The following is a 24,360-nucleotide window of genomic DNA, read 5'->3' as shown; positions in this document are numbered from 1 at the left end:
CATGACAATATAGAGAATGCATTCAATATTGATTTCTGGAACAGTGATTTCAGGAATATTCCCGAAGCGTTATTTCGAGCCTGAAACTCCAGACACCCTGCGTCATTTGCCTTTTGAATTTATTGCACATCCCAGACTTAAAATAAAGCAAACAGAAAGCCAGGTAATGACCATCTCCAAAAGAGACAATTGAACCTCTGGCCCTTGATATTCCATGTTGTCACCATCACTGAATTCACCACTACCAATGTGCTGGGAGTTGCCATTGATCAGAAACTTAACTAGACTCACCATATAATCACATTGGCTGTAGGAGCAGGTCAGAGGCTAGGAGTCTTGCAGCGAGTAACGCACCCCCTGACTCCCCAAAACCTGCCCACCATATACAAGATGCAAGTCATGAGTATGATGGAACGCTCCCCATTTTCCTGGATGAGTGCACCTTCAACAACACTCAAGAAGCTTGACACTATCCAGGACAATGCAATCTGCCTGATTTGGCATCACATACACATTCAGTAACTCCACCACTCAATAGCAGCAGTGCAGACTATTTACAAATACACTGTAGAAAATCCCCAAAGATCCTTAGACAGCACCTTCCAGATCCATGGCCATTTTCATCTAGAAGGACAATGGATACATAGGAGCACCACCATCTGCAAATTCTCCTCCAAGCCACTCACTATTCTGACTTGGAAATAAAATGTCATTCCCTGGTGTCATTGGGTTAAGAAACAAAATTAGAAATTGCCAGAAAAACTGAAGAGTTCTAAGGAAAGGTCACTGGACCTGAAACGTTAACTCTTTATTTCTCTCCACAGATGCTGCCTAACCTGCTGCGTTTTTCCAGCAATTTCTGATTTTGTTTCTGATTTCTAGCATCCATAGTTCTTCATTTTTTTTCATTGGGTGAAAATCCTGGAATTCCTTTCCTAATGGCAGTGTAGGTCTACCTACTACACATGGACTCCAGCATTCAAGAAGGCAGCTCACCACCACCTTCTCAACGGCAACTAGGGACAAGCAATAAATGCTGGTCCAGCCAGCAATGCACACACCCATGAGAGAATCAAATCAACGCCATAGACAAAAGCAGCAAAGTTGTCTTTTTCTGAAATATTTGAAGTAGTGTTATAGAGTCTTGTCCATCAGTGATGTGCCAGACTAAACAGGCAGAATTATATGACAGCAGTAATTAGAAGACTTTGTCGAAACAGGCACCAAGTGAACTTGTTCATAAACTAAACTCTTCATTGAAAAGTAATTAGTCATTTGCAAAGTTGTTTTGTAATTACATCTTGGCCTCTCTATGGATGTAGGAGTTTTGATGCACAAAAGTCCACCCACGCAGCCTGTTCCCCTTTATAATACCCGACACCATCGACTAAGGACGAAGAATTTGAAACTGATAACATTTATAATTAATCCAAGATTCATTAACACATGCAACTTTTGAAAATAAGCTTGTTAACTTACTGAAGTCTTGCAAAAAGAAAGGCAACTGGAGAATCAAAGAAATAATTAACTAATGTATTACTTTCAGCTGGAAGTGAAAATTTGACAATCCAAGTTTTTTTGTCTGGCCTTAAGGATGGTTGACAATGTCAGGAATGCAACATGATATGTTGCACATATGCTTTCCTGACTGAAATGGATCATTGTTTTTCACCTCTTATATGGGGAATGAAACATCCATATAAAACAATATTTCACAGTTGAGCTTTATGCATGGAATTACACAGATGAGATTCTTTTATTGGAGTTCTCTTTTGTTCACCAATAAAAGACCTTAAACTCCAAAATTTTAAATTTCCTGTTATCTAAAGATCCTCTTGCAGTTACCACACAGATTTTAATAGCTCCACAGCAAGACAATGCTAGTCACCTGGCAATGTGGGATGAGGTTCCCCAGCAGTTCTTCCAATCTGTCAGGACAACTGTGAAAATAATACATGGAAATTATCAATATAGCACCTTTAATCAAAATCTGAATGTCTTGTGATAAAATGGTCTCAAATCCAGAAGGTCTATGGTCAATTGTCACTCCAGGACTTAAGGTCAAAGGAAGTGTGTTCGTAATGTCGCTAAACATATTAATTATCAATTTATAAATCCTTCCAAAGTATGTCAGTGATGGGTGGCAAGACTAGGAAAGATTCCTGCGCAGTCATGAAACTCACTGCCGTGATTGTAATGAGGTCAGCTAGCTGGATATCATAAAATAACAGTTCCCTGATTGGGGCTGTTAATCTGGTCCAATCAGAGAGACCTGACTGATATAGAAGGATGAATGTCATGAATGAGTCCTTGAATGCTTGACTCAGTAGCAGGCAATGGTATTATCAAAGGGTATATATGTCTCAGTAAAGAATGATTGGTGATAGGATGCCAGCCTCTGAAGAATTATTTCAATCACAGAAAGCATTGGAAAACCATTGCATTATCTCGCCAAACATGATCATGAACTGCACATTGTAAGTCTTTGGGCATCATTTAACTTTCAGGGTATTATTCCTGAAGGAAAAGACATCCCAAGAAACTTCACAAGAGCATTGTAAAGCAGGTTATGACAATACGCTATATAAAGAAATATTAATCAGATGACCACAAGCTTAGCCAAAGAGGTAGGTTTTAGATAATGTCTTAAAAGTCTGGAGCAAGATGAAAAAAAGCAAGGTAGGGTTGGTATTCCACAGCTTAGACCTAAAGTAACTGAAGGCATGGCCAATGGGGCAGCAAGTAAAGTCAGAGATGCTTAAGAAGTCGGAATTAGAGGAGCACAGGTATCTCAGAGGGCTGTTGAACTAAAGGAGATTACAGAGATTGGGAGGAGCAAGGCCTTAAAAGCATTTGAAAATGAAGACTTGCTTGACCATGGGAGCAAAGGGGTGATTGGAGAATTGGACTTGCTCTTACTAATGACACATGATAGCAGAGTACTGGGGGGTTGAAGGTCATAGAAATCAAATGGTCAAACCTCATGTGTGCAACATCTTAAAACAAACTTTAATAGAGGAAAAAGCACACAAAACACTTAATTATCTGAACACAAAATGAAAGCTGTGCATTCTCCCCATAGATGCTGCCAGAGCTGATGACTTTCTCCAGCAATTTCTGTTTTTGCTTCAGATCTCAAATGTGATAGGAAGTACAGAAAGGGAGGCACGAGAGGGGGACATTGGCATTTTTGATAAGAGACAGCATTATAGCTATACTGATGGAGGATATTCCCAGAAATACATCCAGGGAAGTTATCGAGTCAAAGAGATGTACAGCATGGAAACAGACCCGTCAGTCCATGCCAACCAGATATCCCAACCCAATCTAGTCCCACCTGTCAGCACCCAGCTAATATCCCTCCAAACTCTTCCTATTCATATACCCATCTAAATACCTCTTAAATGTTGCAATTGTACCAGCCTCCACCACTTCCTCTGGCAGCTCATTCCATACACATACCACCCTCTGCGTGAAAAAGTTGCTCCTTAGGTCTCTTTTATATCTCTCCCCTCTCACCCTAAACCTATGCCCTCTAGTTCTGGACTCCCCAACCCCAGGGAAAAGACTTTGCCTATTTATCCTATCCATGCCCCACATAATTTTGTAAACCTCTATAAGATCACCTCTCAGCCTCTGATGCTCCAGGGAAAACAGCCCCAGTCTGTTCAGCCTCTTCCTGTAGCTCAGATCCTCCAACCCTGGCAACATCCTTGTAAATCTATTCAGAACCCTTTCAAGTTTCACAACATCTTTCCGATAGGAAGGAGACCACAATTGCACGCAATATGCCAAAAGTGGCCTAACCAATGTCTTGTACAGCCGCAACATGACGTCCCAACTCCTGTACTCAATACTCTGACCAATAAAGGAAAACATACCAAATGCTTTCTTCACTATCCTATCTACCTGCGACTCCACTTTCAAGGAGCTATGAACCTGCACTCCAAGGTCTCTTTGTTCAGCAACACTCCCTAGGACTTTACCATTACGTGTATAAGTCCTGTTAAGATTTGCTTTCCCAAAGTGCAGCACCTTGCATTCATCTGAATTAAACTCCATCTGCCACTTCTTAGCCCATTGGTCCATCTGGTCCAGATCCTGTTGTAATCTGAGGTAACCCTCTTTGCTGTCCACTACACCTCCAATTTTGGTGTCATCTGCAAACTTACTAACTTTACCACTTATGCTCACGTCCAAATCATTTATGTAAATGACAAAAAGTAGAGGGCCCAGTACCGATCCTTGTGGCACTCCACTGGTCACAGGCCTCCAGTCTGAAAAACAACCCTCCACCACCACCCTCTGTCTTCTTCCTTTGAGCCAGTTCTGTCTCCAAATGGCTAGTTCTCCCTGTATTCTATGGGATCTAAGCTTGCTAATCAGTCTTCCATGGGGAACCTTGTTGAACACCTTACTTAAGTCCATATAGATCACATCTACTGCTCTGCCCTCATCAATCTTCTTTGTTACTGCTTCAAAAACTCAATCAATTTTGTGAGATATGATTTCCTAAGGACAAAGCCATGTTGACTATCCCAAATTAGTCCTTGCCTTTTCAAATACATGTACATCCAGTCCCTCAGGATTCCCTCCAACAACTTAGGCTTACTGGTCTATAGTTCCCTGGCTTGTCTTTACCGCCCTTCTTAAACAGTGGCACCATGTTTGCCAACCTCCAGTCTTTCAGCACCTCACCTGTGACTATCGATGATACAAATATCTCAGCAAGTTATTTGTGTGGAACTGAGAACTGAGAAATAAGAAAGGGATGATCACCTTATTGAGATTTTACTAAATATCCCCTAATACAGATGAACCCCAATTATCCAAACAAGATGGGCAGGCACTATTTTGTTCAGATAATTGATTATTCGGTTAATCGATTCAATGCCTTTCCTCTGGGGCTCAGAGTTGTCAGTTAAGTGTGCTCCCTATTTAGGAGACATGGCAGCAGCATAGCACACCCATGTGCCTGCCCGCTCCCAACTCCAATTCAGCCCTCCACTCACCCCAAACCCGTCCAAACCTGTCCCCGCCCACCACAACCACATCCAACACCGTCCACCAACCCCGTACAACTCTGCCCCCAACCCTGTCCAAACCCGCCCCCCGCCTGCTCCCCAACTCCTTCCAACCCTACCCTCCTCATTCCCCCTCAACTCCATTCAACAGCTCCTCCCCCGCTGCCCCCAATCCCACCCAACCCTGGTCTTAGGAATAGAGAATGCTGGATGACTAAAGAAATTAAGGGTTTGGTTAAGAAAAAGAAGGAAGCACATGTCAGGTATAGACAGGATAGATCGAGTGAATCCTCAGAAAAGTATAAAGGCAGTAGGAGGTACCTAAGAGGTAAATCAGGAGGGCAAAACGTTGATATGAGATAGCTTTGTCGAATAGGGTTATGGAGAATTCAAAGGGTTTTTACAAATACATTAAGGACAAAAGGGTAATTATGCAGAGAATAGGGCCCCTCAAAAGATCACAGCTGCAAATGTGTTGCTGGTCAAAGCACAGCAGGTTAGGCAGCATCTCAGGAATAGAGAATTCGACGTTTCGAGCATAAGCCCTTCAAACGTCGAATTCTCTATTCCTGAGATGCTGCCTAACCTGCTGTGCTTTGACCAGCAACACATTTGCAGCTGTGATCTTTTGAGGGGCCCTATTCTCTGCATAATTACCCTTTTGTCCTTAATGTATTTGTAAAAACCCTTTGAATTCTCCATAACCCTATTCGACAAAGCTATCTCATATCAACGTTTTGCCCTCCTGATTTACCTCTTAGGTACCTCCTACTGCCTTTATACTTTTCTGAGGATTCACTCGATCTATCCTGTCTATACCTGACATGTGCTTCCTTCTTTTTCTTAACCAAACCCTTAATTTCTTTAGTTGTGTGGAGCCACAGAAAGTAGGGGAGATAGTAAATGAATATTTTGCATTGGTGTTTACTGTGGAAAAGGACATGGAAAATATAGCATGTAGGGAAATAGATGATGACATCTTGAAAAATGTCCATATTACAGAGGAGGAAGTGATGGATGTCTTGAAACACATAAAAGTGGATAATTCACCAGGACCTAATCAGGTGTGCCCTATAATTCTGTGGGAAGCTAGGGAAGTGATTACTGGGCCTCTTGCTGAGATATTTGTATCATCAATAGTCACAGGTGATGTGCTGGAAGACTGGAGGTTGGCTAACGTGGATGCCACTGTTTAAGAAAGATTGTAAGGACAAACCAGGGAACTATAGACCAGGGAGCCTGGCTTCAGTGGTGGGCAAGGTGTTGGAGGGAATCTTGAGGGACAGGATGTACATGTATTTGGAAAGGCAAGGACTGATTAAGGATAGTCAACATGGCTTTGTGCGTGGGAAGTCATGTCTCACAAACTTGATTGAGTTTTTAGAAGAAGTAGCAAAGAGGGTTGATGAGGGCAGACCAGTAAACATGATCTATATAGACTTCAGTAAGGCTTTTGACAAGGTTCCCCATGTGAGACTGGTTAGCAAGGTTAGGTCTCATGGAATACAGGGAGAACTAGCGATTTGAATACAGAACTGGCTAAAAGGTAGAAGACAGAAAGTGGTTGTGGAGGGTTGTTTTTCAAACTGGAGGTCTGTGATTAGTGGAGTGCCAAAAGGATCGGTGCTGGGTCCACTACTTTTCATCACTTATATGAATGATTTGGATGTGAGCATAAGAGATATAGTTAGTAAGTTTGCAGATGACAACAAAATTGGAGGTGTAGTGGACAGCAAAGAAGGTTACCTCGGATTACAACAGGATCTTGATTAGATGGGCCGGTGGGTCGAGGAGTGGCAGGTGGGGGTTAATTTAGATAAATGCGAGGTGCTGCATTTTGGGAAAGCAAATCTTAGTAGGGCTTATACACCTAATGGTAAGGTCCTGTGGAGTGTTGCTGAACAAAGACTCCTTGGAGTGCAGGTTCATAGCTCCTTAAAAATAGAGTCACAGGTCGATAGGATAGTGATGAAGGCTTTTGGTATGCTTTCCTTTATTGCTCAGATTATTGAGTACAGGAGTTGGGAGATCATGTTCCCCTGGGATGGGGAAGTGCAGAACTAGAGGGCATAGGTTTCGGGTGAGACAGGAAAGATATAAAAGAGACCTAAGGGGCATTTTTTTCACGCAGAGCGTGGTACGTGTGTGGAATGAGCTGCCAGAGGAAGTGGTGGTGTTTAGTACAATTGCAACATTTGAAAGGCACCTGGATGGGTATATGAATAGGAAGGGTTTGGAGGGATATGGGCTAGGTGCAGGCAGGTGGGATGAGAGAGGTTTGGGATATCTGGTCGGCATGGATGAGTTGGAACAAAGGGTCTGTTTCTGTGCTGTACATCTCTGTGACTCTAGCATCTGCAGTTCTTTGTTTTATTCAATTATCTGGAGTTGGTTTCTGAACCATGTCATACTTGCATAAGCATCTTAAAGGCTCCATTCGTAATTTGGAGACTTTCTGCATTTGTATCTGTCGAGCTGAAATCTCACAGATTTACTGGAGTAACTGGTTTCAACAAGAAAAAGTAGGGTTCATTCAACATATTAAGTAAAGGAAAAGTGCCCCTAAATAACTTGCAGTTATCCTTCTTGGAAAATGTGCATTTGCAAGCATTCAGTGAAGCTAAAATTCTGCACATAGCAACATACCCTAACCAACACTATAAAACCATTCTTCAAATAATTAAATCACAGCAGATCTATTCCTCAACCCCACTTTTCCACCTTGTTCCATGATCATTACTGAACAAAAGATTGGAAAAGCCTTCATTTTGAAGATTTCAGTTCACCAGCATGCGTAACCGTTTGGAGGTGAGAGTCCTGCGTTTTCATTGTATTTTTTGCGGATAATGTGTTTCCTCATTTCAATCCTAAATCACCCAGCTTTAATTTTAAGATTCTGTTCTAACTTCCCCAATTGATAACTCTAAATCCTTTCATTTTCGTAAACTCCTGAATTCGTCAAGCGAATTTGTAAACTCTGCAAAGCTCACTGATCATAGAATTGTGATTAGATTTACCTCTATCTGATGTTTTGATGTCAAATCAAAGTCTCCTGCCCAATGCTGCTGTCACAGCAGAACAGTGCCCAAAGACAGTGCCAGCAAAGGAGCATCAAGGGTTAGCAACTAAAATTTCTTAACTGTTTTGTTCTCCAGAATCCATTGGGAACTGATTGAAGAACACAGCACCTCCTTTGATTTATTTTTGTGTGAACATGAGTGCGATGTAACTTAAAGGGGATGACTCATGTAAGATCTTCACAGGGATCTTTGGGAATGCTCCCCAGCTTAGTGGGAATACTATGAAGAACGTGTACAGTTTACCATTAGAGAAAAATCAAAAATTGTTATTACTGCAAATTATTTGTCATACCAAATGACATGGGGACTCTCAAAATCATTTCAAAATTAACCATTTCACAGATTGTGATTATGTTATGGAAAAAAAAATTGCTTGATTTGCAAATTGTCCTGCATGAGAAAGAAACAAATGGAAAATACTAAAACTTTTTTTTTGCAATTTATTGGTGTCTGATACATTTAGCCAGATTGTCTAATCTGGGTCAGAAAGGGCATGCCTCATGTTAACTGCTGGCTTCCTATTTTATGTGTTAGTTCCTTCCAGTCCTGTTGTGTGGATGAAGATAACTAGAAGAGTCATGTTGAGTAAGCAGTATGGCGTTTATTGTATTAGTGGAACTATTTATAAAGCACATGACTATGACCCACAGTGATGCAAACTAGCCTGAGGTCTATCTCTGGCCAGCTCCTGCTTTGCTCTGATGATATTCAATTGTTGTCATCACAATGGATGGTGCTAGTGCACTCAATTGAGTATTAATCCTTTCGGGCCCTTTTCAATTCATACACAGCATGTACCATTTTATATTGGAGATTTTGCATCTCCCGAAGCTGGCTCCAGCAGGGATGTAGGATTGAATTTTCTCAGCTTGAGATGCGGACTTGGCTGGTTCTATCACTTACCCCTCCCTCTCAGTTGGCTACCACACCTCGAGAGACAAAATTGCAACTGCTGCCCATCTATGATAACATTGAGGTTAAAGAAAAGCTTGTAATCTGATCTCAAAATAGTTTCCTTTACCTTCTTCCCTAAGCAACAGAGAACGCATTAATTAAAATTCCAACTTCGATTCAAAGCTAATTATCCTTGATCCTGACTATTTTTCACTGGAGAAATAATGTGGTAATTTTCAACACAGTTGTTTGCATATTAATATGATAGCAACTTTCTAGGACTTCTCCTAATCACTGACCTGGATCCTGAGCATAAACATTACACCTTCCTCTCAATAAAACAATCCAAACTTTCCTCAGGTCACTAAATGTTAAACCACCCAACCAGGATGGTTGTGTACGCGGAAGTTGGGCACAACCCAGACCATCACAAAAACCAACCTCCCATCCATGGACTCCATTTACTGCAGAAAGGCTGCCAAAATCATCAAAGACACCCCTCATGCTCTCTTCCGACCTCTTCCATCAGGCAGAAGATACAGAAGGAGAAAGTGAGGACTGCTGATGCTGGAGAATCAGATTCAAAAAGTGTGGCACTGGAAAAGCATAGCAGGTCAGGCAGAGTTTGAAGAGCAGGAGAGTCCACATTTCAGGAATGTCCTGATGAAGGGCTTATGTCCCCCAAAACATCGACTCTGCTGGTCCTCAGATGCTACCTGATCTGCTGTGCTTTTCTAGTGCAACTCTTTTCTACACCGAAGATACAGAAGCTTGAACATTCATAGCAACAGGTTCAAGAATAGTGTCTTCCCGCTGTTGTTAGACTGCTGATCTAACTTCAAATCTAAAGTTGATCTTGCTTTTGTGCACTTCTTGTGCAGCAACCACCTTATAGGTCTTGCTCTGTCTAAATGCCCTAGCATTTATCTGTCCTTGTTTGTTATAAACTGCCTGTCCTGCTTGCAAAATAAAAATTTTCACTGTACTCAGATACATGTGACAACAATAAATCAAATCAAATCAAATTGAGTGTACTCATTATTACAGTCATAGACTATGTGACTTTCATCCTATATTTATAGCTTCATTTTCAAAATCTAGCAATCTTATAAATGAAAACATATAGATCAAAAAGATCTTATAAATTGCATAATTCTAGCTACCACTAACTGAGGGCAAACTCTTACTTTCATGGATACTCTGAAGGCATGATTATCTAACAGTTTAGTAGGGCAAATATGGAGCTATTTTCACTTGCAAGAAAAGTTATAAATGTAAAACAGCAAAAGTGAAACAATAATAGTAAATAAAATCTGAAAGGGAATCAAAGAGACACATTTTCACCCAGTGAGTGATAACATTGTTGAACCTGCTGCCACAGGAGTTGTTGAAAGAAATAGCATAGATGCATTTTTTTTCATTCTGCATGAACATCATTGACAAGGTCATCTGTTCTTTCCTCTTTCTGAAATCCCTTGAGGTGGTAGGGATAAACATGATGTGCTGTGGCCCATCCAGTGTTAGAAGACAAATAGTGATGTTGGAGAGAGAGGTAAAGGTTTTTGATCCACTGACAGCAAAAGAATAATATTATATTGCCAAGATAAGATGGAATATGGCTTGAAGAGAAATCTGCAGGTAGCGGTGTTTCCAGATCTCTATTGCCTTTGACCTTTTAGATTGTGAGGAGTACAGGTTCACTGTAAACCAAGGATTGCTGAGTTGCTACATTGAGTCTTACCCACAGCACATACAACTGCCACCATGTACCAATGATCAAGAGAATAAATATTTAAGATGGTGCTCTTGAAGTGGACTGGTTTGTTACAAATTATATCAAAATACTTGAATCTTCTCTGAGCTGCACCCATCCAGACAACCTCTCACTTATGCCTTGTAGATGATGAACTGATTTTGGAAAGTTAGGAGATGAGTTACGCCCAGCGTCTGACCATGTCTTGTAATGACGATAATTGTAAGGCTGGCCAGTTAAGAAACAATCAGGGAATTGATAGCGTGAGATTCAGTGATGGTACTGTTGTTAAATTCAGAAGAAGCAGATTTAGATTCTTTCATGTTGGTGGTGGACAATGCCTAGCACTTCTATGGAAGTGGTTATGGGTTTGGAAGATGCTTCCAAGGATCTTTGGTGAGTTTCTGCAGTGCATCTTGTAGACAGTACACACTGCTGCTACTAAGTTTGAGGGTGGAGGGACAAGATGCTTGTGGATGTAGTGTCAATCAGGTGGGCTGCTTAGTCTTGAATGTTGTCAAGCTTTTTGAGTGTAGTTGGAGCAACATCGATCCAGGCAATTGGGGAGTATTTCATCCCACTCCTGACTTGAACCTTGTTGATGGTGGAAAAGCTTTGAGGAGTCAGAAGGTGAGTTACTCACCACAGTACTGCTAGCCTCTGACCTGCTGTTGTAGCCACTGTATGTATGTGGTGACTCCAGTTGAGTTTCTGATCAATGATAACCACAAGGATGTTGGTAGTGGGGATTTATTGCTGGTAATACCATTGAATGTCAATAAGGTTGTCTTTTATTGGTGACGGTCATAGCCTGGCATTTGTGTGGCAGGAATGTTACTTGCCTCTTGTCAGCCCAAGCCTGGATATTGTCCAGGTCTTGTTGAATTTGAACATGGACTGCTTTGGCACTGGATGCTTCATGAATGGTGCTAAAGATTGTAAAATTGTTGGTGAACGTTTCCACTTCTGACCTGAAGATGAATCGAATGTCATTGAGGAAGCAACTGGGCCTAGGACCCTACCCTGAGGAACTCCTGAGGAGCTAGCTTGGAGCTGAGATGGAGACAGTGAGGACTACAGATGCTGGAGAGTTAGAGTTGATAAAGCGGCATTGGAAAAAGCACAGCAGGTCAGGAAGCAGCTGAGGAGCAAGAGAGTTGACATTAAGGGCATAACCCTTCTATGCCTTACCAATTCTGGAGCTAAAATGATTGACCTCCAACAACTGCAACCGCCTTTCTATGTGCCAGATATGACTCCGACCACTCCTGCAACTATGCCATTTAGGACTTGATTAGTGGTGGTGCTGTCAAACCACTCTTGGTGATGGAATCCTAAACCTGAAAATACACTGCACCCTTCCTGTCCTCAGTGTTCCTTCCAAGTGCTATCCATCACAGTGAACTGGCTCATCAACTGTGTGAAGGTGATACATGCTAGGCAGCAGAGGGTTTCCTCAACCATGTTTGCCCTAATGCCCTAATACCTCATGTAGCCTAAAGTCAATGTTAAGGAATCCCAGGGCAATCCCCTTTTCAACTGGATACCATTATTCTACCACGTCTATTGGCTGGGTGTTCAGTGGGATAGAACATATCCAGGGATGTTCAGGGTATTGTTGGGGACATCCTAAACCTAACCCCGTATAATTCTTGGAATATGACTATTTCAGGATGTTGCTTGACTAGTCTATGAGACACTTCTCCCAATTTTGATAACAGTCACACTATTTTGATAAGGAGGACTTTGGAGGGTTGACAGGGCTGAGTTTTTAAAAAATTCATTCATGGGTTGAGGGCACTGCTGGTCAAGCCAGAATTGCTATGGGTGTGGAGTCACATGTAGGCTAGATTGGGTATGGAGGGCAAATTCCTTCCCTAAAGGCCATTAGTGAACCAGATGGGATTTTCCAACAGTCGACGCTGGATTCATGGTCATCATTAGACTCTTACTTCCAGATTTTACGGTGGCACAGTGGTTAGCACTGCTGCCTCACAGTGCCTGAGACCCGGGTTCAATTCCCGACTCAGGCGACTGACTGTGTGGAGTTTGCACGTTCTCCCCGTGTCTGCGTGGGTTTGCTCCGGTTTCCTCCCACAGTCCAAAGATGTGCGGGTCAGGTGAATTGGCCACGCTAAATTGCCCGTAGTGTTAGGTAAGGGGTAAATGTAGGGGTATGGGTGGGTTGCGCTTCGGCAGGTCGGTGTGGACTTGTTGGGCCGAAGGGCCTGTTTCCACACTGTAAGTAATCTAATCTAATTTTACTGAATTCAAATTCCACCATCTGCCTTGGTGAGAGTTAAACCTGGGTCCCCAAAACATTACCTGTGTCTCTGGACTAACTGTCCAGTGATAATACCATAGGTCATTACCTCCCCACTGTTGTCAATACCAATGTCCCGGATGATGTCAGCTGGTTCTGTTGATTCTGTTCTTTTTCTGAGACATTTTGGTATATTGATACAACTGAGTGGCTTTCTAGACCATTTCAGTGGTCAGTTAAGACTTAACCACATTGTTGTGGGTCTTGATCACATGTAGACCAGGTGTTGATAGCAGTTTTCTTCCTTAAAGGACATCAGTGAACCAGATGGATTTTTACAACAAATGACAATAGTTACATGGTGTCAACTAGAATTTTAATTCCAAACTTTATTTGAATTCAAGTTTTTCTGTTGGCCATGATATTGGTTCTGCTGGACATTTTCTGAGTTTCTGAATTACTAGTTCAATGACAATACTATTAAAAACACTCACCTCCACATAATGCCCAAATCTTTATTTTGTTCTCTGTGAAAGAAATTGCAAAGTAAAGGATAATCAAGACTTTCAACTTACACACTTGCTGCCTGTGAAAATTGTTGAATGCAATTCACTGCTTCCCCTACTTCATAAACACATAGAGTGTTGGAAATTCCTTTGACTTAGCACTAGATTCACATTAACAAAATGCAAGGGGAAAATTGCCAGCTGTTGATGATTAGATTTTTGTATGTACCCTTTGCTGTGATGCGTAATGTATGTCATTGTCTTGCTGCAAACCAAGGTTAAAAGTGATGAGATTGATTGAGTACTATATGCCATAGAACATTGAGTCTACATTACTTGCAGTCCTTAGTATCTTCTAGAATGCTTGCATGTTTCAGGGCTATCTGATATTAAATTTCAGTCAAGACAAAATGACCTTTCAAAATTTAAGAAAAAAAGGGATATAATGATTAAGTCAAATGAAACAAAAGAGTCCATAGATTTTGTTCAAAGCATCTATTGCCAGGAATGTAGAAACTCTCAATTGTCTGCACTCTGTATTAGCATTCAAAAGCAGACACATTCACTTTTGGTTGATGAGAGGCTCTCATCCATTGTTGCTCGCCACTCGATTTTGAAGTTAACTATGCACAGGCCTGGTTTTGTCATCTCCACAGATTCTAAATGCATGAAATTGATTGGTATATTGACTACATCATTTGTGAGATTTCTGTTCATTCACAAATGTATCAAGCTCTGAAATGAATTCTTATTTTCATTTGTAATGTTTGAAAGGTCACCTACCTATTAGGAACAGCGACATTACTCCCAGAATATGCAAAAGCGGTACCTGATTGGAATCAATAAAGACCTTGAAATTACGATTACTCAGACTACCCTAGCTCATTATGCAATTTGTTAATTTCTTCTCTTTAAATGTGTGATGAACTACTTCAAATGCTACAGATGGTTAAGTGTTCACAGTTATAAAATGGTCTTTAAGAATCATCAGCCAACATCCCTGTATCAAGATCCACCTGAGTGGAACATCTAGTGTTGATCCAAATGGAATTCATAGATTTATGAAAGTTTCCCAAAAAAGAAAGCTACTTTGGGTGAAGAATTATCCTATCTGAGATGTAAACTAGTGGCAACAAAACCTGATGATGTATGTGAGGAGACTGCTGCCAGAAAAGATATGGATTGTGCCCTCTCTGCCAGATGTGGCAGAGACCCGAAACATAATGCACAATCTTTGCTGTTTCCTGTACTCACCCCAAGTTATTTTTTATTTCCACTAATAGGGCTATTTCCTTTGACTGGGTGGGTCAGTTTGCAGACGCATTCTCACTTTTGGAACACAGATTTCATCCTGATACCTGCAGAAACTGACAGTGAAGGAAAGGTCAAGAACTAATTTATATCTCTTCCATTGTGTATTCCTTTTAGATAAATAGTCATAACTATAAATAATCATTGCTAATCCCACAGGGAATTAAGGAGTATGCTCCTTATCCAGCAAATGGTTTGACTGTGGAATTTGGTACCATAAGCAATAATTGAGAGATACAACATCTATGCAACTTTTCGCTTACTTAAATCAACGTGGCCATTTTTGGTGGGGACAGAATTTGATATCCATCCCTAATTGCTCTGAAGAAGGTGGTAGTGGACCTACTTTTTAAACTATTGCAGTCCGTCTCATGCAGGTAGTCCCACTGTGAACTAAGAAGGAACTACGGGACTTTGACGCAGTGACGCTGAATGAATGTGAATGTATTTCCAGTTCATGATGGGATATAACTTGAAGAATAACCTGCAGTTGAGTTTTTCCCAAATGTATGTTCCCTTATACTTCTTGCTGATGGAGGACAATGTGGTGACTCACTGGTTTCTATTACCTCCCAGTGCCAGGATCTGGACTTGATTCCAGCCTCAGGAGCTGTCAGTTTGGAGTTTGTTCATTCTCCCGTTTGTGCGGATTTTCCCCAGGTGTTCCAAATCCCTCCCACAATACAGAGATGTGCAGATTAGGTGAATTGGCTATGCTAAATTGTTCATAGTTTCCAGGGTGGTGTAGGTTAGGTGGATTAGCCATGATAAATGTAGGGTAATGGGGATCGGATAGAGGTCTGGGTGGTATGCTGTCTGGAGGGTCAGTGCAGACTCGATGGATCAAGTTAGGAGTGAAATACTCTCAATTTCTGATGAGGTCATGTAGCCCCAATATTTATCAGGTTGTCCAGTTAAGGTTGTCATTAATCATAGCTCCCAAGTGTCAATGGTGGGCCTCTAGCAAGAATTATAGTGTTCAACATTCAAGAGAGATAGATTAGACTCGCTGAAGTTAGAGCTGGTCGCTATCTAGCACCTACATGGTGCAATTGTATTGAGATGTTTATAAACCCAAGACTGAATGTTGTCCAGATCTTATTACGTGCCACATAAACTTCACTATCTGAGGTGATGTGAATGGTATCTGTGTAATCATCGCACATCCCCACTTCGGATGTTATGATAGTGAGGGGTTCTCCAATCATTCAGTTGAAGACTCAGGCTAGTTTCAACCTTGATTACACAATGTAGCAGTTGTCTCCTGGAAGATGCAGTACCATGAACATAGTCTTTCAATTTTCTATAGTGTCTGGAATTCAAGGGTCAAATCACAAAGAAAGATTAACAAACAACAGTTGTACTTCATGGAATTTAGGATACGATGGTTGATTTGATTGAATTTGGATATATTAATGAGAATACAAGGAGTAGATGGTGAAACTGTCAGCATTGACTGTCATAGCTTGTCTGGAGTCCACATGTGCAAGTGAATGAAGAAGTATAGGAATTGTTTGTAGTGAATTGTGCTTCTCTAAGGGTTTTAGTGTTGGTGTTATTCACTTTGTAAGCAATTCAAAATCATTGAACATGAGAACTTCTGCTTTTTCATAATTTCTCTGGTTGTAAAACCTCTTGGAAAACTACATCTGTTGCTGGAGATATCACTGGGTTTAAACCATATACTAAATTCGCAATTATTGCAAGAAAATCTCTTTGGCCCTGAAAGTCAGTTTTATATTTAGGATTATCAGATCGGCCATGATCACATTGCATGATGAAGGAGACTCAATGGGCCGAATGGCTTACTTGTGCTGCTTTGACACATGGTCTTTATGGAATATGAAATTTCTCCATGATGGTAGAGAAATGCACACTTAAAGCAAAATGACAACCTTGCATTTCTTTATGATATTTTGTCTTCTCTCTTCATCCCATATGTGTGTCTCAATCTTGATTTTCTTTCTGCAGTGTTCTGTTAGAAGCTGAAAGATAATCAATGCTTTCAACATACTGATCTGTGAAAATCCTTCAGTGCAATTGGCTATTCACTCTGCTTTTTGGCCTCACTATCATGAAAGGCTGGAAGATCTATTTCACTTGGTGCTAGATTCAAATTAACATTAAAATCCCCATCCTGTCATGAGTTTTGACTTTAATTGTGCCTTTCCTTGAAGCCAGTGATGAACACCTCCATTGCTTTGTTGCAAACTGCTTTATTTGGATGAATGCTTTTCAACATTTCATATCCTGGTGTGGACTGAAACATATATAGTGTAGAATGTTGATTATCTGAATTTCAATTGTTTGCACTCCTGAGTACCTTTCAAATGCTTGCAGCTTTTCAGGACATTGGATCTTTTATCTATTTATTTATCTTTCATTTTAATCTAAAATTTTTATGTTCAGCAACTGGGCTGCTTGAATTTATTAAAAAAGAGAAAAACAAGCAATTCCAGAAAACAAAGGAGTTTATGCATATTGTTCAAAACATCTTTTGCAGGGAGTTTAGAAAGTCTGGATTGAGTGGTACATTTACTACATCATTTGCTAGATTCTTGTATATGCACAAGTGTACTAAGCTTTGAAATAGATTCTTGTTTTCACTTAAAATGCATGGAAGATCACCTGTCAACGGTGATATTTCATCAGTATTTTGTTCTAACAAAGTAAACTGTTATGGAAACTTGAGAGCTTATGTTAATGGATAAAGTCCTTGATATTGCAATTACTCAGAACACTTTATGCTATTATACAATATATTAATCTCCTCTCTTAAATGTTTAGTGAACTACTTCAAGTGTTACAAATGATAAGCGGTGTTCACAACTTCTAAAAATGGTATTTGAGAATCACAGGTCTATAATCCTTGTATAAATGCCAAGATCCACGTGATGGGAACATTTAGCATTGATCAAGCAGGAGTTTGGAGATTTACAAGCATTTTTCTAATTATAATAGTCAGGGTGAAGAACGATGCTAACAGCTGGCATAGTTAAGGTGTCAATTTGCGAGGTAAGGTTGCAAAATATGGCAGAGATTTCCTCTTCTGAGGGTGTTCATGAGAGTGGATTATTGCCAAAAAAGATATGGGTTGAGACTCAGCTGCCAGATTGGGAAAGGATCAATGAAAAGCACAATTCTTAATTCCACCTCCCCATCCCACATCCACCCACCTCCAAAGAAAAAAATCCAATTTAAATTTTACTTCCACTGATTGGCATCTTTCCTTCAAATCATCAATGAATTCTAAATTTTGGAACAAATAGACATTTCACCCTGTAACGTTGCAAAAATTTCCAAGGATCTACATATCTTTGTCCAGAACAACTTTTGTCTCTTTCATTATTTTACTTTATTGGACAAATGCTCACAGGTTGACATGAGCTTTCAGAGTATAGGTTGCTCAGTTCCTTTTTAAAGGTTAAGGATTTTAATGGAATTTAAGATCAGGCTTGTACCTTCCAGGACGTGTCTGACGAAACAAACTACTGGGAAATAATGTGAGGGACAGGCAGTTAATTTGATCATATTTAGTGGTCAGTTTCCTCTTCTGGATCCATATGTAGGTAAGCTGCAGTTCAAATGCAAGTGAAAAATGAACAGATGGAGGACTGCATCAATAAAGCTATTAGCATTTAACTGAACCAATCCACATCCATGTGCAGTAAGGCCTAAGCAATATTCAGGCTTGCGCTGCTAGGTAGCAAGTAACAATTACATCAGGCAACAACATCTCCAACAAAGTAGACCCTGATCATTGATATTCAATGGCATATTCATGACTGAAGGCCCTAATGATCAACATTTGGTTACGATTGACTAGAGACTGAACTGGATCTTCCATACAAATACTGTGTTATGAGAATGGATTAGAACTGTCCACAATTTACAAGGCACAAGTCGGAAGTCTGATGGTATATTCTCCATTTGCTTAGATGATGCAGATCTAACAACACTCAAAGAGCTCAACACCATTCAAAAGAAAGTTATCTTGCCTGGTTCGCACCTAACACCCTTCACCATCAACTACACACACTTGTATCATCTACAAAATATACTGAGGTAACTTAGCAAGTTTCCTCCAAAAGCATCTTCCAAAACCATGAACTCTACCACCTCAAGAATAAGGGTCGCAGATACTTACTAATCTCACCTGCAGCAACATCTGCTTCGAAACACATACCATCCTGACTTGGAACTATATCCTTCTTTTCCTTCATTGTCACTGGGTCGAGATCCTGGCACTCCCTAGTAACACTGTGGGTATCCTTATACACCAAGTACTTCAGTGGCTCAAGAAAGCAGTTCATCACCATATGATGGGCAATAATTGCTGGCATTGGATGCCCATATCCCACGAATGAATAGAAAAGATTATACAACACAGATGCAGAACATACAAAAATATCAATAAATATATTATAATGCATTATCAGCTGATAATTCTGACTTTGATTCTTTTTAAATTTAATTGCAGATCATTCTGGGACGATAGATGTGGGTCAACCATTAAAAAATTCAGTCAGAGGTGACTCAGCAGTCATTGGAGGTAAGTGTTTGAAATGGCTACTGGACTATAACATTCCCATTTTATAAATTTTAGATTGTTGTTGTAAAATCCCTCCATTATCTTGCCCTCTCTATCTCTGTAACCTCCATCAGTGCTTAAATCCTCTAAAATCTCTGTGATCCTCCAATTCTAGTCTCTTGCATATCCTTGATTTTCAAGGCTCCACCATTACAAATTTAAAACTTTCCTCCTTGAATAAGCGTCTGGTTACTTCTTCTAATATCTGATTCTATGGTTCTTAAATCAAATTTTGTTTGATGACCTCTGTTGCAAATTGTCTTAACATGTTTCACTGTATTGATGATGTTACACCTTTCCTTTCCGAAAATGTGCATGAGCCACATATTTTTAAATTAGGCATGCATTTGTACATCTCCATAAATGTTTAAGAATGACCAGAATAACTTAATCGGACTTTTTTTGTTTACTTTGAGTTATGTGAAACATTGAAAAGGCTATTTTATGACAAACCATGTTGCCCTCTTCTTCGATCACTTAAACTGTTCTCAGAATGCTAATTCCACCTTAATTGCCAGTCAATATTTAGGCTGCTTTGTCATTAAGAAGCATAGTTATTGCAAGGAATCTGCCAAGTTAGTCTTGTATAATGTATGGACTAGGCCAAACCACTCAAAACATTTTTAAGCAGGAAACCCAGACCATAACTTTGCAATTTGTTTCGGTAAGCGTACAGTGAAAATTACCTGGAGTAACTTAGCTAGGTTGACTACTAAATTTTAAAGCAGACGAAAATTTAATCACAAAATTAAACCATGAAACACAAAGAACAGAATACAGAAACCCTATAGAACTCAGTCTATCCAAACTAGACTTCATTATGCTGTTCTGAATATACACAACAGTCCCAATAAGCAAACTCCCCCTTGAAGTTGAAGGGCAGAAAGAGAGAGAGAGAGAGTTTCCACACAACTCCCTTTTGAACTCCTCACCATTCAGGTCTGAACTAAACTGATCAGCTAGAGAGCTGACCACTGGCCTTCATTATACACATCACTTCTAAAACATGACCACTTTGGCCTGAAGTCTCATCTGTTTACCTAAAAACCAAAGGACTCTCAAAATCCTTTCCATCTCTGTACCAAACCAGACTGATCGGAGCCCGGCCTGGTTTATTGCCCCTCTGAAAAAAATCAAGGACAGAATCTCCTTGAGTCAAGCAACAGCTTTTAGAGTAAAAAAGGGACGAGCTTTATGACAATAATAAAAAGAAAAAGACAACGAAATTGAAAGGAACTACTGTAAGATCTAAAGCTTCAAAGCAAACGTACTGAATCCTAGTCAAAAATCACACAATACCAGAATATTCTGGATCAGTGGTGCTGGAAGAGCACAGCAGTTCAGGCAGCATCCAACGAGCAGCGAAATCGACGTTTCGGGCAAAAGCCCTTCATCAGGAAGGGTTTTTGCCCGAAACGTCGATTTCGCTGCTCGTTGGCTGCTGCCTGAACTGCTGTGCTCTTCCAGCACCACTGATCCAGAATCTGGTTTCCAGCATCTGCAGTCATTGTTTTTACCTAATACCAGATTATTGTCCAATGGGTTTATTTGGAAGCATTAGCTTTCAGAGCACTGCTCCTTCATCAGATAGTTGTGGAGAATAAAATTGTAAGACACAGAATTTATAGCAAAAGTTTACAGTGTGATGTAATTGAAATTACATTTTGGAAAAGACCTGGATTGTTTGTTAAGAATCTTATCTTTTAGAATGACCATGTTGGTTTCAGTTCTTTCATATGTAAATCGCAAAACTTTTTTTAAAAGTTACATTTTCAAGTGAACTTTAACAATTGGTGTCATGTCAGCCCAGATAGTGTATTGAAGGTGTAAGCTTGCCTGTTTGAGGCTGTCTGTGCCACAATGTCAGACTGATTCTAATCTAAAAAATGGAATTGCTGAATCTTACAAGAATTCATGCAGATTTTGAGCGAAGTAAAATGTAATTCTGCAAGTACAAATTGTTTACTGTGAGGAGGACAGCATAAACTCTATCAGGATATTGACAAGTTGGTGGAGTGGGCAGATTGAAGGCAGATGATTTTAATGCATAGAAATATGAGGTGGTGCCCTGTGGAGGAAGTGTATATATTGAAAGACAAGATAAAATAACGGGTACAATTGTAAAAGGGTGCAAGGGTGAAGGGACCAAGTGGTATACATGCAGAGATATTGATAGCAATAAAACACATAGAGCTGCAGTGAGTAAAGTTGACAGTCTCCTTGGCTTTATTAATTGGAGCATAGAGTGCAAGAGCAAAGAGATGATGCTGAACTTGTAAAAGGCAATTGCTAGACCGCAAGTGGAGTATTTTATACAGATCTGAGTGTTATGTTGTAGGAAAGATTGGAGAGAGTGCAGAAAAGGCTTACAAGAATGGTACCAGATATGAGAAAGTTCAGTTATGAGGATAGATCTGAAGAAATTAGGACTATTCTCCTTGCTGAGAGGAAGGCTGAGAGGAGATCTAACAGAGATTTTCAAAATCATAAGTGGGCTTGATAGCGTAGATAAGGAGTGAATGTTCCTGCTTATGAAAGGAATAAGAACAAGAGGTTGTTTATTTGAAATGACCTGCAAAGGAAGCAAAGATAAAGTGAGGAAATCTTTTTCTCACTCAGTGAGTGGTTGGGATGTGGAATGCATTGCCTGGAAATATGTTGGAGGCTGATCCCACAGAAGCATTAAAGAGGGCACTGGATAATTATTATCACTTTCTCTCTTCAACTGATAATTTGGCTCTTGCTTCTGTTCTCTCTTCCATTTCTGACAACGCTTCAATTCGATTACTTGTCGCTAATCGCTATCTCCTGCCTCTGAAGCTGAGAGAGCAGAACTACCTGCTGTTTCTGTCATGTGTATGTCATTATTTTATGGTGACTGACTGATGTGTGCATCTGGATGGGTTCTCCCTCTGGTCCCACAAGACGATTATGCACATAAGCAGCACCTCAGTTGGGAAATGGTGTTGCAACAAGCTTTTATGTGGTTGGGAGTTCAAAAGCGAAATAAACACGTGATGAAGCGAAGTATTAAGGAGGTACATGCTACGTGATTTACACAGCAACATCGGCATGATATAATGATCGAGGGTACATTGAAGGCATGCAGTCTGTCCCTATTGGATTAGGAGCAACTACTTGCAGGTAAAATTGTCAGATCAGTGGGAGTCATTCAAAGAGGAAATAGTGAAAGAATGCAGCAATAAGACTGGACACCCCTGCTTGTTAAGGGGTATGAAGGTCAGGATTAAGATGATGAGAGAAATTTATGGCAGATAAAATGGGATTAGAGTTAGCTTTAGAGTTAACCCAAGAGACCAGAGTCCCTAGAAAAGTATTAAAAGTGCGGGGAAACCTAAAAACAGAAGTAGGAAAGGAAAGGCAGTGTATGAGAAAGCACTAAACTGAACTAAAGAAAAACCCAAATGGTTGTTATAAATATATAAAGAGTAGGAAAGTAATTAGGGTGAAAAGTAGGGCCCAGTAATACCATCGAGATAATCATTGTGCAAACTCAGAAAACATGGGCACTGACCTCAATGAACAATTTACTTCAGTCCTATAGAGCAACATAGAAAATAGCAACAGAAGTAGGCCATTCAGCCCTTCAAGCCACCTCAGCCTTTTAGTACATAAATGGCTGATCCTCCTATTTGGTACCCTGTTCCTGCTTTCTTCCCACACCTGTTGGTCCCTTTAACTCTATAATTATTTCTATCTCCTTTTTGAAATCATTCAATATTTTGGCCTCAACCACTTTTTGTGGAAGTAATTTCAGAAAGCTCACCAGTCTCTGCTTGAAGAAATTTCTCCTCATGGCTTCACAACAAAAAGATTTATGAAAGAAATTTAGTCCTTAAAGACCTTGGCAGCTGAAGGCTGAGTGCCAAAGATGGAGTGATAGAAATCACATAGGCAGAGGAAGACAGAATTAGAGAAGCACAGATCTCCAGGATGGTCATTGTACTGAAGAAAATCGTGGGAAGAGATGTGAAAAATTCAAAAGCAAGGATGAAGATTTAAAACCTGAGATTGAGACCCAGAAATGGTTACTGCACAGAAATTTGATAACTCTTAAGTATCGGATGGTGGCTCAGTGGCTGATTAAGTAGACTACAGGAGTAATTATGCATTTTATCTCAGAAACATTACTGAGCATTTCTACAAGACATTATGTCATTGTTACATCAGATCAAGGGGGGTCTAGAACTTGAGTAGAAAGGTTAAAGAAGGTGTCCTCTCTTACTACCCCTTCTATACATTTCTCTTTAATAGACCTGCTACAGTTCAATCCCAAGAATGCAGACCTAACTTTACAATAGCTCATTGGTCAGTTGGTTCATGGTGCTGGGACTTAGCAACAATTGGCTTATTAAAGTCAACCTACCAGTGATTGACTAATCATTTATTTCATCAGTCTGGCAAGTGGGGTGGCATGCTGGCTCAGTGGTTTGCATTGCTGCCTCACAGTCACAGGAACTTGGGTTCAATTTGAACCTTGCGTGACTGTCTGTGTGGAGTTTGAACGTTCTCCCCTTACTTGCATGGGTTTCTGCCAATGGTTCGGTTTTCTCCAACAGACCAAAAATGTGGAGGTTAGGTGGATTAGCCATGTTAAATTATCTATAATGTCCAGGGTAGGCAGACTATGTGAATTATCCTTGGTAAATGCAGGGTTGCAGGGTGAGGGTAGGGACTGAGTATGACTTAGATGTTCTTCAGAGGGTCAGTGTGGAGTTGAATGGCTGAATGGCCTCTTTTTGCGCTGTAGGGTTTTTGTGATTCCATGAATTTCCCAACTATCTGGCTGTAAATTGGGACAATGGCCAATTTTTCTCACATAGTAAATGGCTGAATACACTGAGTTGTCAGAGGAGGGTTCAGTTCACCTGATGAGCTTCACCCTGGAATATTGAAAGTGATAGCCACAAGAATGCA

At 40.3% G+C, this 24,360-nt stretch overlaps 1 protein-coding gene across 1 annotated transcript in view; it reads left to right on the top strand.

Moving 5' to 3' along the window:
- LOC132817391 (contactin-associated protein-like 5) overlaps nt 1-24,360 on the top strand; it is an 899,316-nt gene that overhangs the window by 872,798 nt on the left and 2,158 nt on the right. The window contains exon 23 of the mRNA XM_060827811.1: nt 19,312-19,383. Coding sequence (XP_060683794.1) covers nt 19,312-19,383 — 72 coding nt within the window. The remainder of the gene's footprint in view (nt 1-19,311; nt 19,384-24,360) is intronic.

Source organism: Hemiscyllium ocellatum, chromosome 7 (genome assembly GCF_020745735.1).
Source record: "Hemiscyllium ocellatum isolate sHemOce1 chromosome 7, sHemOce1.pat.X.cur, whole genome shotgun sequence".
NCBI classification, from domain to species: Eukaryota; Metazoa; Chordata; class Chondrichthyes; order Orectolobiformes; family Hemiscylliidae; genus Hemiscyllium; species Hemiscyllium ocellatum.
This window is presented reverse-complemented; position numbering and strand designations above follow the sequence as displayed.